Raw genomic sequence first — 15,626 nt, 5'->3', positions numbered from 1 at the left:
AAATTGGCTACTCACCAACTTTATAGTGCACACAGCCTTCCAAGTCGCCCACCGTTGTCCAGCCCTGTTTCTTTTCTACTTCAGGGTCGTTGTGCAGGATCTTATTTCTTAACCAGGACAAATAGTAAACTCGCAACTTGTTCTTCTTACCTGGCCACCGAATGAGAAAGATTGGTAAGTGCACAAATCCCCCACCTGAGGAAACAGAAAGCCCCACAGAGGAAATCAAAATGACAATGATGGAGAAACTGCTGCAACTGCAGAGATCTTCCCTCAGTTTTTATGTCCACAAGAGCTTTACTCCAGACTCCACCCAAACACGTGCCTTCCCAATAATCAATGACAGAGACACAACGGTAGTACCATGTGAACATCAGAGGACAAACTCAAGGGAAGAGCTCTTCAGCTCTCTGGTTCTCAGGACGCAAAGGGCTTTTATGAGAAAAGGGTTATACTCCCACAACAAAAGCATGGGAGAGTCATGCACTGAGAGAAGATAAAGACACAGAGCTGGGTGAGAATGGCTCTTTTTCATACAGCACTGTAGGACAGCAGCAGGAGGGGATTTGAGGCCCAAAATTATCAATACAGCTATCAGAAGAGAGCAGGGCTGGCTTCAAAGGGAGAAGCAAAAGTGAAGAGAAGTATGTTGATGAAATGTGTTGTACAAATTCTTCTCAGTCAGTGACTGGGGTGTTTCCATCCCTTGTATCATCCTCAGAGACACAAACTGGTCAGGTTTTATGAAGACAGTTCATTACTTCCCTGGTGGGAGAGCACACCAAACAGCACTGAATTATTTCATCACTGAGCAGAACTTTGCAGCAGTTCTGCTGCAAAGAAAAATGTGCCATATCTGACACTGCAGTGAGAGCGTTTCACAGGGCCCAGGCAAACTTCACCTGCTTGCTAAGAGCTGAGGGTTGCTTTGTCAGCAGCCCTTCCCTTGTGCTGCAAGGGGTGTAATACTTATCAGGCTGCACACAGAAACTGCAAGAGGTGTTTCTGCTTCCGCAGGTGAGGGAATCTACTTGCCCAGGCTGCCCTATCTTCAGCTGACAATGCATCTGCCACCATCAAAACACAGCTCAGACTCTAGCTCTCAATACAGGAAGGCTTTCTTCCATGCAGAACAAGGTTCATGATAATCTTTATCAGTGATAATAAGATAATCTCTAACAACTAATGGTCTACAAAGCATCTGCTGAACTGGCAAGAAGGTGGACCTAATGCACATACTCAAAGCTTGCATCCTCCTTCCTCCAGCTGCTTTGCTGCCCGAAGCTGTTCAAAGTCCCACAGATTAAACTGGAGGCAAAGAATAGAAATCATCCCTGCTTTGGCTAGGAGACATTTAATAAGGCTCTGTGAGGTCTCTGTGCAAGGAAATTATATAGGAGATGCTCTCAGGGATCTAACTTGTCAGTGGAGTAGCTCCATGTTCCACCAGCCACAATGAGGAAGCCGTGTGACTGTGGACAGTGTTTCACAGCCCTTGGAGCGGGAAGGAGACAGCTGACCTGTACTGCAGTGGGAGCTGGGCTGGCCAAGTGACACAGCACTGGTACTCAGGACCTGTCAGGTCTGCCCGTACAGAGCCCTCACCCTGATGGCAAGGGATTCCCTAACAGAGCCCAGCTCCTCGGGTAAAGCAGCTGCAAGGGCTGGGGCAGCCCATGGTTGCAGAACTTGCAGCCAGGCTGCTCCATGGATTGCAGTGCCACAGGTCTCTCTGTTATGAAGACACACTGCCTAGAAGATGCTTTTATGCCTGCTTGGGTGGGAAAGGGCAGAAGGAAAAGCACAGGCAGCTTCACAGTGAAAAAATCTGGTCACTGAGCTTAAATTTAAAGTGGAATTGGAGACCCATTTTCTGGACCTGCTATTTAATTTTAAAAGCCCCTCTGCTCTGATAGCACCAAAGGAAGCATGAAGCACTGTCCTTTGTTTATCCCTACTACAAATGACAGAAAATTTGGCAGTAAGCGAGCACCCTGGTTTATTGCCTGACCTCATGTTTATTAAGCCAAGTTTCATAAAGTGATAAAGCCCCACCACTGCCACAGCTTTGTAAGATCTGGAAAAGGGACCAGAGCAGTGAGAATATTTCCAGAAGTCCCACATCTAACCAAGGAAACATTCTCCCATGAGACTACTGAAAGCAAAAGCCATGGGGCTATTGGAAACACTGAAAAAGGGAACACAGTCCAGGCCAGAAGGCACTTCAGTTCTGGGCGAGAAAGAGCTCAGAGGGTGCAGGAGAGCTGAAAGTCAGCACGATGCCCCAAATGTCTTTAAAACCATCATGAGTCCCTGTGCACTGGGAGACAACATTCTCTCTCAGATATTTCACGGCTTTAGCTACCCTAGTAGCTTAGTCAAACTGGAAGACTCAGAACAAACAGCACACATAGGAACTTCCCAGCACGTGGCTAATTTTTTTCCTCTCTTCTGCTTCACATGATGTCCACCAGGGCATTTCTCTCCAACCAGTAACATTTTTCAAAATAACAACAGAGAAATACCTCAAGTGTGTTTCCCATTGTGTTTTAGTGTCTAGACCACAGGGAAAGTCACAAGACAGGAAATTCCTCTGCCTCTCAGCAGCCTGACATGAAAAAAGCAGGATCGGTTAGTTACATAAACACGGCTGTGCTCTTCACGATCTTACTGGGAACAGGGGGATTGGATCCTTCTGCTTGTAAATCTCTACCAGTCAATTAAAAAAGCTCTCAAAAATCTGGTGGCTTTTTGATTCTTTTGCCTTACTGTTGTGGTCATGGTATCAGAAAGAAAACTCAGCTCCAGCTATCAAATGCAGTGATCAGCCAGTGACTTCTGTGAGAACTCCCAGCTCCACTTCTCCCACAGACACTGTTTCAAATGCAAAGCTCCTTTTCCTTTATTGACTTTTTGTTTTTATTGTCACTGTGGTTTTTAATTATTAAGCAGGTAGACTCCAACCAGTTCTTCTGCTCAGTCATCCCTTCCTACCTTCCTGAGTGCCATCATCAGCCATTTGGGTTGGCAAAACCCTCTGGGAGCCACAAGTGAAACATGTTCTGTATGCATGCTGTTGCTCTCTCTGAGCGTGTTTTTAGGACTGTATTACCTGATCAGCTGAAACCATGTTTTTGCCTTCCAAGAGCACAAGCTGAAGAGTTAATTACCCTGCTTTGACCCGTGATGCTTTCTTGTGCCAGCTGAGGCAGCTCAGTATCTCAGCATCAAAACCTTTGCTGTCAACAGGTTTTATATTTGAGATATGCGTTGGCAGAGGAATTGATTTCAGGTTTCCAGACTCAAAAGAGGGTATATTAAAAGTGATTTTAGGTGACAATCCCCCTGAAATCCAAACTTCACACAATGTGGTGACGCTTTTCAAACCTCACCACTGTCAGCACATCACTTCCTGCAAAAGCTGGAGGATTGTACAGTCAAGAGTGCTGTAGGGAGCTGAACAACACTCAGTACCAGTCCCAGGACAAAGCTCGGAGGCAGCTCCGTAACCAAGCTGCCAAAAAGCACCACTTGCAGAAACACATCCCAGTTTGCCTGGAGAGGTGGAGCAATGTAAAAAGACACTAAGAAAACTCCAGCATCAGGGTAGCTTCAACTGAGAACTGCAGTGCAGAAGCCAGAACAGGAAGGTAAAGGGGGGCCCGTGCATAAATGCATCGTGATTTCACTAAGCGTGCTCCCCCTTGCCTGCCCCTCTGTGGGAAGGGATGCCCCTTTCCTTCCTTGTACTCCAGGAGATGCGACAGAAACACACAGGCATAAAGCAGTCAAAGATGAGCCAGTTTCCTAAGGGTTAATGTAGCGTGTCTCCACAGAGGAAGCAATAGTTTTGAAGGAAACAAAGAAAACTGATGTGTCAGGGTACTCCGACTGTGACTGACGTAAACGTAAATAAACCTTAAACAATTACACACAAGACTGAATCACAGACACTTGTCATCTGTGTAGGATCTGTTTCAAACCAACAGATTTTACACAGGTTGGATTATACAATGTTTTTGTTTATAAAGTCTACTTTAGAATAAACTCCATCAAATGGTGCTTTCCAGACAGTTTACATTTTAACGCCAGCGCCACACATCAAAAGGACACACAGCAGGTTGCATTTTCTTCCAAACCCTCCTCAATGAACCTTTTCTTTTGAAAGATTTCACTGCATGGCTGTAGCTGAGAATGCAGCCATCAACAAGCCAACAGAATACGGCTGCTCTAGGCAGGAACAACGTCCTGTGCTGATGACACCAGCACGGGCAAGGTTCTTCGGACTCGTGGTAGCGTAACACCTCTAATGCATTAAATTGCATTAATTTGTGTAGGTGTGTGTCCTTTTGCACAAGTGCTGAGCCAGAGAGCTCCTCCAGTGGAGTCACAGGGGCTCTGGCGCCTCAGCAAAATTTGGGGTAACTCCAGAATGACACAGGACCCACTGTGCCGAGCCTGATAAGCACCCTCTCCCCGTCACACACGTGTGGGGCAGGAAGGGCTGATTTCACAAACAAACTAAAACAAAAGGAAAGGTAAACAGCTGGACGGCACCTCTGAAGAAAGATTAACAGCACACCACATCAAGTTGCTTAACAGCAGGATAACCTCATGCAATAACTCTCTGGAGCCAAAGAGTCTGGAACCTCAAGCTCCATAACACACGCTGTTCCATCGGCATGGACAAAGCAAACACAACAGTCACCACTACCCTTCCCCTCCCGCTGCTCTGCCGTCTGCAGTCAGGTCCAGCCAGAGGCAAGGCCAGAAGCTGCACTGACCTGCCTTCCCACACTGGTGATTTCCACATCATGTCCCCTCCTCTCACACACACACACACACACACACACACATACATCACTCAGTGCACATCACTCTTGTTTCCCCATCCACGGGAGCATTTCCCGTTCTGCAGATTTTAACAGGTAAGGTGTCCTTAAACCCAAGCAGCGAATCATGTCTGGGTAAGGAAGAGTCCAGGTTGGAAGGAATCATGACAGAGGAAGAAACCCACCATTTTTATGAACTTCTCAGAATGTTGGCTTACAGCTCCCAAATGCTGAACAAGCAAAACCATGACCATTTTTTAAGGGCTGTCCCAGGAGAGGAAGGACAAGGGGACAAGGAGGCACGGGGAGCTGTGCGGAAAGTGATTCACTTGCAGAAACAGAGAGGTGAAATGATGGAAAACCCACTGACTTTAGTCAAGTCAGGACTTCCCCCTCAACATACAGGCTGCCAAGAAAAGCGTTCTAACATGCCATGCCAGAAAGGGGAAAAGATCATGTTGACAAGTTAACTGTACCAGAAATTGTCACCAAGACATTCAGCCCTTCAAGTACATCCATTTGCTGGAATCGTCTTCGATTGATGAGTGGGTAAACCTTCCCCTGACCACTTCTGTCTAGCAGCATCAGACCACTTTCGGTGCCCACTAACAAGTTCACTCCTGGAAGAAACAAAACCAGAGATCCAAGTTAGTAGACAGATTTTTCCACATACTCTGATGAACTGATTGCTGATTTGGTCTCAATGCCTGCAACCTCAAAGATCTCATGATGCAGAAACATTACTTGTCCACAGTGACTACTGACACCAAATTGCAGTGTTTAATAGAGTGAGAAACAGAGAGACTGCGGAGAACTTACTAGAGCACCAATTTCCAAACAAAAAGGCACACTAATGATGGAGGAGGGGTGAGGCACAAAGCAGTACCCAAGCTGATGTACACCAAAGCTGTATTACCTGTTGGGGGGAGGGGGCTTGTTAACAGGATAACAGAATCACAGACTGGTTTGGGTTGGAAGGTACCTTAACCTCTGCTAGACCCAAACTCCTGCCATAGGCAGGGACACCCTCCACTAGACCAGGTTGCTCAAAGACCCCATCAAAACCTGGCCTAGGACAGTGCCAGGATGCTCTTGACAAAGATACGGCAAAAAAGTAGTGATAGGGTCTTGGTCTCCACTGGAATAAACAGATTGTGATGCAGCCATCCTGAAAAGGACAGGCAGAGGGTTGGTCCTCAGATTCCCAAAAATCTTTTCCATCTGAGTGTTAGAACTAGAGAAATTACAGCAATCTTGTGTTTCCACAGATTTCTCCTAAAGATCAAACAGACAGAGATGAGAAAAGTCAGTAGGCCAGTTTCTTTCTACAGCTGTTCACCCATCCACAGGAACACTTTCCAAGAGTCCATAAAACCTTAGTATTTAAATTCAATTAGATTTCACAGAATTGTAGGGGACTGGAAGGGACCTCCAGAGATCAAGTCCAACCCCGCTGCCAAAGCAGGTTCCCTAGGACAGGTCTCACAGGGAGGCATACAGACAGGTCTTGAATATCTCCAGAGAAGGAGACTCCACACCCCCCTGGGCAGCCTGTCCCAGGGCTCTGTCACCCTCACTGTGAAAAAGTTCTTCTGCATGTTGTTGTGGAACTTCCTGTGCTCCAACTTGAGGCCATTGCCCCTTGTCCTGTCTCATGTGGGCCAAATAAACAGGAATCTGCATCTTGGTGCAGGCTGCATCTATAGCAGTGACACACCTTCTCATGGAAAAAGGCACTGCTCAGTAGGACAGGGAACCGCTACCCCAAACACCACGCCAGCTACCAGACATGGGAGCGGTTTGCAAAAAGGAGAGCATGTTCCTCCTGACCCAGAGGGCATGAGGTGTCTTCTGAATGGGACAGGGGGGTTAGAGGGGAGCAGAGGTACCAGGAGGTACTGATGGGCAAGGGGCCTGAGCTGCTGCTGGTGCTGGGGCACTCTGAAAATCCTCTGGCTGGAGGAGAAAAACAGACATAGCCCATGGAGAAGTCAGAAACCATCCCATGTCTCCATTTTCCTCTACCTTGACTTTTCAGTAAGGAAGCTTCAGAGGTCCTAGCAGTCCCCACAAACCATGTGCTCTACTACTCCTCTGACTCCTCCAGGCAAGAGAGCCCACAGACGCTGGGAGGTGCACAGCCTATCTTGGGAGAGGACCTGCAGACATCCCAGGCTCTCTCTTTAGCTGCTGACACCTCCTCTGTGTCCCCACGTGGGTCTGTGCCTGCTGACTCCCATCCCACAGCCCCGGTGACATTTCATATCGACCATCTCCCATACTGGGAGACATCCTCAAACTGGGAAGGAGCAAAAGGAAGCAGGGAAAGCAAGGCATGTGCTGAGTCAGCATTCAGGACAGGCTGCAGCAGCACCAAACTCACTAACAAAGTGCCCAGCACTTGGTCTCCTTTCTGCAGTTCCAGGACCCATCGACTAAAGCTGCCAGTGATACACCTTCAGCACATATTTTTCTGGGTTTTTTCAGTGTAGATTACTGCACAAAGCCAAATTCAAACTGCTCCCTCACAGTCCCTTCCCCTCTGTGCGCACCAGGGCTCAATCGCTCTGCCCCCACCTCTTCCTCTGCCTCTTTTGTGGTGCAGACCTTTCTGCTTTGAGTTGACATGGGCACCCACCCCCAACCCCTTCCCTTAGCTCTATGCATTTCGAGATGAGCCCAGTGAGGTATTACACCAGTGGGAAGCAGTGCCTGTATTTTAAAATGCAAGCACTGTCTCTATTCACAGCCAGACGAGCTCTTCTACTGCCACCCTACAATTAAGCAGTCCTGGCTTTTCAAACAAATGGAAATGCTTCCTGAAAAAGTACAGGCTCTCTGTGGAGGCTGGGGACAAAACTGCACCCCTGTCATTAACTCTGACTTTCACCAGTCGGCAGAAACAGCATCACAAACCCAAGACAATCAGCAGCCTCTCAGATACTGTGGCACTGCCACTGGTAAAGGCAAAGCAAAGCAAAGCAGAGCAAGTCCCCTCTTTTTGAGTAGGAAACTTCACCATGAAATGGTTTAATTGGCTCATGGGAAAAAGAAGTTAAACCTTACCAAGAAGTAAGCATGGGTACCAGCTTACATCACCAGCAGCTTGGCCCTACATGTTCAACAAGGAAGTGCTGTGTTATGGCTGTAAAACACCTCTAGGATTTTACACCTGTATTTTAAATCACCGTAATAGTCAGATACATGGATCAAAGAAATATAAAACCATTAACACAAATTGCTACTGGCAAAACAAGGCAGATCAGAGAAATTATGAGTCATCTTTACTGATCCCACACGACTGCTCTCTGACTTTGCCCTCTTAGAGTCTGAAAGCTTACATTTGCACAAGTCTCTTCCTTTTATCAGAGAATCTTTCATATGAATACATGCAGAAATAGTATTGGGGGTAAAAATTCTTACCAGGAAATTCTGGAAATAAAGAAAACAGCAAATAGAAAGATAAGGTGTCAGGAGAGCTACTTAATTGACACGGCTTTGCAGGCAAGGAGGACAGAACAGCGCTGTTCTGAGAAACAAGAAAAGCTGGAAATAACCCCTAAGGGTAACTAACACCTTGGAAAGAGCTGTGAAAATGTAAACAAAGTGCACTGTGTTACCTGTACAATCATCATGTCACTCAGGGGAATGGCCAACTCTTCTTAAGTCTTTAAAATGAGGTATGTGTGCATTTATAGGCACACGAGTTTAGGGATACTAGATAAATACGTGCACAACATACACAAGCATCGCCCAGATAATGCAAAAATTCAGGTGGGCCCATAGATTCTGGCCAAGAAAGGACACAGCAGAGAAAAGCTTTTGCTGGGTGCTGCAGCAGGCCGCAAGCATTGCTCCAAGCCTCTCAGCAGTGCAGGACCCTGACTAAATGTCTGTCACGGACCTAAATGGTCCCTGGTGACAAGAAGGGCCAACACTTGGTCAGCTGACAGCCCACACCTAGCTTCTCTCTACATTAACCACTCTTGATGAAACCAAGCTACAATGTTGTGCTGGAAAATGTCCTTCCTATCCTTCTCTCTTCCCTTTTCCTTCCTACATAAACTGATGACTGAAATAGAAAGTCATCTTATGAAACACATCTTTGTCAAGGTCCTCAACAAGACCACTGCAAGAGGCTCAAGAAGAGGACTAGTTTTCAAAAGAAATACCTTGTGTGCACCAGGTGTACAATGCAAAGATGACTACACAGGCTCCTGAAAAGCTGCAAGAGATGTACTAGCAGGGGTTGGAGCAAGATGTAAAGGACATCCAGATTAGCTCAGTGAAATCTGAACTGTACCATCAGAAGCATACATGAGAAATTCTATCAAAGCAGAAACAACATACCATAAAAACCCATAATAACAATAATAATCAGCTCTTGCAACAAAAAGATGTAAACAAGCACTGAATGAATGCAGAGAAACAGCTAAGGCTTCAGAGACACATTCTCAAAGACTGCAAGCTCACACTGGCACACGTGCACTCCAGGAGCGCAGGGGCCAAGGAAGGAACAGGTTTGCATTACCCCATAAGGCAGCACACAGTATCTCAGAATTGAATCTCTTCTTGTATTTGCGAATCTCTGGGGTGTCGCTCTGTGGCCGGGTGTTCGTGGGGTTCACATTGACAACAGATCCTTTCCGTGTGGGGTCTTGCCTGATTGCCTCCGACCTCATTGCTTCACTAGAAAATCCTACTGGAAAGGAGAGAAGGAAAGTGCATGTAACATCCCTCAAGAGCTAAATTCCAGCCATACATAAATACTCTTTACACCACACAACCCAAATCAGTAACTGAGAGCAAGTCCTTCTCTTTGTAAGAAATGTAAATGGGAAAAGAAACAAACTATGCAGTCCATTGCAAATCAAAACAAAAGCATGATGGTGACATTGGTAAGCACTTTAAAGAGCCACTGAAGCCACTGAACCCTTTTTCAATTGTCGCCTTCAGCTACTTTACTTACCCACAGAAGTCACAGTTGTCCCACTAGATGGAGAAATCTGTAGTAATCTGGGGTCTATAAAAGGTGTAAAGGAGGAGGAAGATTTGTGTTTCTGGAGTGTGTTACTAGCGGACTGAGTCTGCAATGTAAATTTCAACTTTATTAATATTAGTGACAATAAAAAGCACGGAAAACAACAACCAACATTTTTAAGTCACTACAGAATTATGCTACAAAGCCTCCCCAAGCTGTCATACCTCCTTTACAGATACACAACGCACTGCAGGCACCACACCTGAACTAGATACATATGCACACTGCGCATCTTACAGCGAAATGTAACCAGCTAAATCCTTGTCCATCACCTCAGCTGCTAGCAAAGATTTTTAGGACTGGCCACTACAACCAGGCACAAAGCTAGGGAATGTCTTCTTTTTTAAAAAAATCTGCTTAAATGTATGTAAATCTGCTTAAATGTATGTATATACTATCTCATCTGCAAGCTGTCCACTACCTGCAACTTTTGAATTTATGAAGCATCTCCTAAAGTGAGCTAATTTCATATATTATGAAATTTGATCTCTTGGCTTGTGCGACTAAATCAGAACCATCTGGGGTCAAGCGTTCACTTCTACGATGGATTGTGTTTCAGTGTCCACTACTGTTCATTCTCCCTATTTTGTTTAACCTGAGCCTCTTGCCAGAAAGCTGCAGCAGGTTCTTCCACCTTTATTTAACAAAGCAACATATTAAACCTGTATCGAACAAAGGGGCTCATTAGTGTGGAAGGTGTAGCAAACGGTGATATGAAGCTATGAATATGTAGTGGATAAAATCACTGGTGCTTGCTGAGTTATGTGATCTAAACATGAAAAAAACACAAAGAAAGGAAGAAGACAAGTGAAACAATGAACTGTTAAAAGTGGAAATGGAATGACTTAAAACCCCTTGCCAGTTTAGTATTGTAGTGACAATGCATACTGAAGCAGAATGGGACAAGTGACAAAAATAAAATACACGAAGGGCGTGCACATTGGCAAGTGGTATACCAAGCAGTACTGGGTCTTTGCTCAGCTTTATGCAAATGGAGTTAGAGACATTCATTTGTCATGAGTGAGTCTTCAACCTCTGATCTTTCTAAACCTCTACCCTCTGCAGAAGCGTGTGACTCCTCTGCACAGCTCAATACCAAAAGGCTCATGCACCACCAGCCACGACCACAGCCCCCACTGCCCAAGCTGAGCTAACTGAACCCTGCTTATGTATCGCTTAAGCCAAAGTGATGAGCAAGCGTTATCTCTGGACCAATCAACCGATCTCTGTAACCTACAAGAGTGTGCTTTTAAAAAGATCAAAGACCAATGAAGCATAGCTGAAAATTTAGTATTATGCTAACCGAATTTCCAGGAGGAACTCTCCCACCCACCCTCCTGCTACGTGGTTCACCGCAACCTCTCCTTCTTATCACACCATCTGCATGCCTACACGGCAGGATGGCTCTACCCTGAGAAGCTGCAGCTTCTTCTCACCACGTTTTGCTCCCCCTGGGCCATCCCTGGTGGCATACAGGAAGAGGCTTTCCCCAGGAGCCAGGCTGGCTACCCAGCCAGGAGTGGAGGCCCCACACTGGGTTCCTCGCCTACTGCTCGTGTTGGTGAGGGGTGAACAATGCCCTTCGTTCACATGTGTGCATCTCCTCTGCAGTGAGGGGATACACACACATGAAGGACCAGGTTTGTCCACCAGTGCTCAGTAAGGGAAACCACCGTCCCAGGATCAGCCCAGGACAGCAAAAGGGAGCTTCCCCTGCTGCAAAGCCTCACTTCCCCCTCTGGACACAACCAGCACTAGCAAATGGTCATTGCTACACAGCTGCTTTGCAAAGCATGCATATACTTGGAAAAACCCCAAAGATTTCTCCCCTTTGTTATTCCCAAACAACACCTCAGGCTTCCACAACCCTCCCTGGGCAACACCTGATTTGCTCGCCCGGCCCACGTGGCAAACTTTTAAAGAGCAAAATCCCTCCACGGCCGCTTCCTCTCCCAAAGGCTGAGTTTCCACAAGCAGCACCTCGTACGTGCGGAGTCACTAGCCCAGCCTTTACCCACAAAGCCCAAATTAACCACTGATTTTTAAGAGGCACGCTGCTTGCAATTAGCCTGCTCCCAGAATAAAACAGAATTTAAAAAAAAAAATGAAGAGTATTGGCTTGAAAACGCAGTAGTGGGGTTTAGTTTAAAAGGAACGCCATGCAATTAATGACTCACTAGGAGGAAGCAAAAATAGTAAACTGGCAAGTTTGGCGTGGGGCTGCTCTAGAGTTAAGGGCTTCTTACACAGAACTGAAACGTGTTATTCGGGGAGGTGGGAACAAAGGTGACAGGGGAAAAAAAAAGCAGGGGAGATTGGCTGGAGTTCCTTTGCAAACTAGCTACTAGGCAACGCTGCTATAACCCTACGAAAGCAGCCAGCTGTGGTGTAAGACATACCTCATTAGTAGTTAGCTTGTCCTGGGGTGTCTGTGGGGACATGGTGGGTGTCGGCTGGCTGGAGGATGGGGAGGAGGAGGTGGAGGAAGTGGAGGAGGAATGGCTTTGCTGTAAGAGATCTGGCAAGAGGTGAATGCGACCGGCAAAGCCATTGCTCTCATGATGGCTGGCACGCTTTTTGTCAACTGTACTCTGTAGAAAAAACAGGCACACTTGTCTTGCTCAAGTGCTGCTTAAAGGTCTATATCCCTAACAACCTCTCTCCTTCTCTCCCTCACTCTCTTCCTACCTCTTACCATTTACTTATTTATCTGTTTGCTTGTTTTAAAATAAGCTGCTAATTCATGCCTTGATGCCTGGATGGAAAGGGAAAGTGGGCAGAGCTACTATAATTCAGCAAATTCCCACCTCTTCCGTCAGTCAGAAGCTTAGTTCACGTGGTTGACTTGCACAGCCAGTTCCACTAATTAATGAAAGAGTAACTGCACCGGTAAGTCTTCCACCACAACGTGGACAAGCACATTTTTGAAGGGGGGCGGGGGGGAGGATTTCCTTCCCTATTGTATTGTTTAAAGCTAACTTAAATCCTATACAGATCTGAGCTTAGACTGTCTGGTGAATGCCTTCAGCTAACTATTTAAAACAATAAGCATGAAATCTTAATTTTCAAACCAGAGGGCTCAATTAAGAAATTGGCATTCAGCAGTGAAATTCAGAAATGTGATTACTGAGGAAACTCCTATAAGCTAGCATGCTCATTAACACACGAGCTCATTTAAAACCAGGAAATCATTATCTTTCAGAGGGACAAGAATGCAATATTTTCAGAATCAAAGGCAACACCACAGTGCTCTAGCTCTGTCCACATTCTCTCCTTTGCTACCTTCTCCATTCCCCCACACTTAACTGTTAGATGAATTTGTATGTACGTGTGTGTGTGTGTTTTATCTGGGTGGTCTGTATGCCCTGAACTACAGGTTCAAAACAATTAAAAAAACCCCAGAAAAACCCCAAAACCCTGAATGCTCCCCACCATCCTCCCTCCCAGACCCACTCTTGAGAACCACTCTATAGTAAAACTAAACTAAGTTTTTGCTCCAGGGACTTGCTGCACACACCTGCAGCTTTGCTACCCTTCTCTCCTACAGACTTTGAGGTACTCTGCACAGTGCTGCCACGGGTGTCACTGGAAAGCATGCAAAACAGTAGCAGGGGGTGAAGAGCTACTCTCTGCTTCGCATGCATCAAACATCTTGCTCATCTGAAATTCACTAGGGCTGTGTCTTGATAATACGAACAACAAATATAATGTAGAAACAGCATGGGTGAATGAGCGAGTGGGTTAATGAGCACAGAAAAGGTGCAGCACCACACAGGGCAGGAAAAGCAATACCTGTCGGACAATTAAGGTGCCCTCCTTAGAAGGAGTCAAGGCAGGTTCACTCTCCACATCATCATGGACGATCATGGTTTTCACTGACTCTGTTTCACCATTGCTCAAGTTCAACGTTGACCTATTTGCCAGACAAGAAATAACTGGAGTGAGAGAACAGCACTTGTGGTCTGGCTTTCGCTGCCCCACACCACAGCACATTCAAAATTGATTTATAACGTGACCAGAGTGGAATATTTACTTAACCTGCCAAGAAAAGCTCTTAAAAAAAACACAGTTAGGAGTTTGTTAAACATCAGTTCTTGTTTTATAACAAACCAAGGAAGAAGAGGGAAAGGACGTCATTTTCAGAAGCCTGCTTTTTGAATAGATTACCCTCAGTATTTGAAAATGTGAATATACCAGGCTACTAAGTCTTGCCCACAGACTGTTGTAAGCTGAAAGAACTAACATACAAGCCAAAATACCCAACATTCTTTTCCTTCAACCCAGTAAGAGGGAAGACAGAAGCAAAACATTGTGAGAACTAACACTGCTCGGACATCATCTGGTCCAGAAGTAGATTCATCTGCTCCTTCTTGCTCCATATCATCATCTTCCTCATCCGTTGTCCCTGATTCCTCACTTGAGGATGAATAATCCGTTACTTTATGTGGAGGCCTCACATCCTCTACCGCTCGCAATTCCTTCGCCAATGCAGTTAAATCCTGATGGGAAAGGGAGGAAAAAACTGATGTTGTAAGGAAGAGAGGGGAAGAATTTGCAAGACAGCCCCACTGGATTAATGTCAGAGTTTGCTTACTTCCCACTGCTGTGTTTCCATATGCCAGCAGTGTCGCTTCTCTTCATTTATTCATTCCTGATAGTTACCAAAACTCACTCTCTGATAAATTAGAGCCCCAGAAGAGGCAGCCTTAGGATATCTTGCTGTATTACAGACACATATGCATACTTTGAATCCAGACCATCCTGGATTATGACTTCAGTTTATCCCATCATACCATGTGAAAGACACACACAAGCACCCGGACTGACTCTCACTCAGAGGTTGACTGTCACATCTCATTTTCCTGAACCCTGCAGGTTAAGAGCATCCACCACAAGAAATCTAGGCAGCAAAGCAGCAGAAAGATCCTAGGACTTATTGAGCCACCCAAGCACAGTTGCAGAGAGCTGATCTCCTTGAAACTTTTTGATCCATTTCCAGTTGCATGGATGTGCACTATTGAGTTCACCCGAGAGGTCAGGTTTGGTCACACTGCCTCAGTCACGGATGACTTTCAAACAGTACGGGCCATGAGCTGCTTTTTTGGGGTGTGGGCAAACCAGGTTTGCAGTCAGTGCAATCTGCCCTTAGTTATGTAGCTATCTTCTAGTTAACTGAATAATTTGTGGCAAATACTTCACACATTATACTATCAGAGGTGAAGAACCAACTTCCATGCTTCTTAAACAAAGCAGTATTAACTGGAAGATTTGGGAGCTTGTGCACAATCATAATGGCAAATGGAAACTTGGAAATATTGGGAAAACCCACTGTGACCCCCCACATACAACTGGATCTAGAGCTGTAATCAACTCTAACAGCAGTCAGAGAAAGAAAACATCCAAAATCATTCACAGAAAATAGCAACGATTTAAGGTCTTACCACTTCTCCCTGCACCATTCAGCCCAGCATTGGCACATTCAGGTCAAGTGCATGATCATTGGTCCAGCCCCAGGAAGGAAGCACAGGATTGAAGGAGAGAAAGGCAAAGGTTAGGAAGGAAGAAGACCAGAGAGCAGAAATCAATCCCAAAGCAGAGCAGATTCTTATGCTTTAAGTACTGTGATGTGTGCAGGCAATTGCAGAGACATGCTGCTGTGTCCGCAGATACAAACTCAGCTCAAGCTGAAGCTCACCCCCAATGGCATCCTGAATGCTCACACTGTACTTTCTGGGGGCCTACCTGAAAGAGAG

The 15,626-nt window shown here is 45.8% G+C and overlaps 1 protein-coding gene across 2 annotated transcripts in view; it reads right to left on the bottom strand.

The window, feature by feature from the left end:
* Nucleotides 1-15,626, bottom strand: part of MAP4K4 (mitogen-activated protein kinase kinase kinase kinase 4) — a 165,515-nt gene that overhangs the window by 10,580 nt on the left and 139,309 nt on the right. The window contains exons 21-27 of one of the 2 annotated variants that reach the window (XM_084271746.1): nucleotides 14,197-14,372; nucleotides 13,666-13,786; nucleotides 12,273-12,464; nucleotides 9,802-9,919; nucleotides 9,364-9,534; nucleotides 5,309-5,452; nucleotides 16-150 (exon numbers count right to left, since the gene is read on the bottom strand). In XM_084271746.1, coding sequence (XP_084127872.1) covers nucleotides 16-150; nucleotides 5,309-5,452; nucleotides 9,364-9,534; nucleotides 9,802-9,919; nucleotides 12,273-12,464; nucleotides 13,666-13,786; nucleotides 14,197-14,372 — 1,057 coding nt within the window. The remainder of the gene's footprint in view (nucleotides 1-15; nucleotides 151-5,308; nucleotides 5,453-9,363; nucleotides 9,535-9,801; nucleotides 9,920-12,272; nucleotides 12,465-13,665; nucleotides 13,787-14,196; nucleotides 14,373-15,626) is intronic. The other variant, XM_084271747.1, reaches the window with a different exon arrangement.

This window comes from Gallinula chloropus, assembly GCF_964237585.1.
Source record: "Gallinula chloropus genome assembly, chromosome: 1".
Taxonomy (NCBI): Eukaryota; Metazoa; Chordata; class Aves; order Gruiformes; family Rallidae; genus Gallinula; species Gallinula chloropus.
The sequence above is the reverse complement of the archived record's forward strand: the minus strand, read 5'-3'. Positions and strand labels throughout refer to the sequence as shown.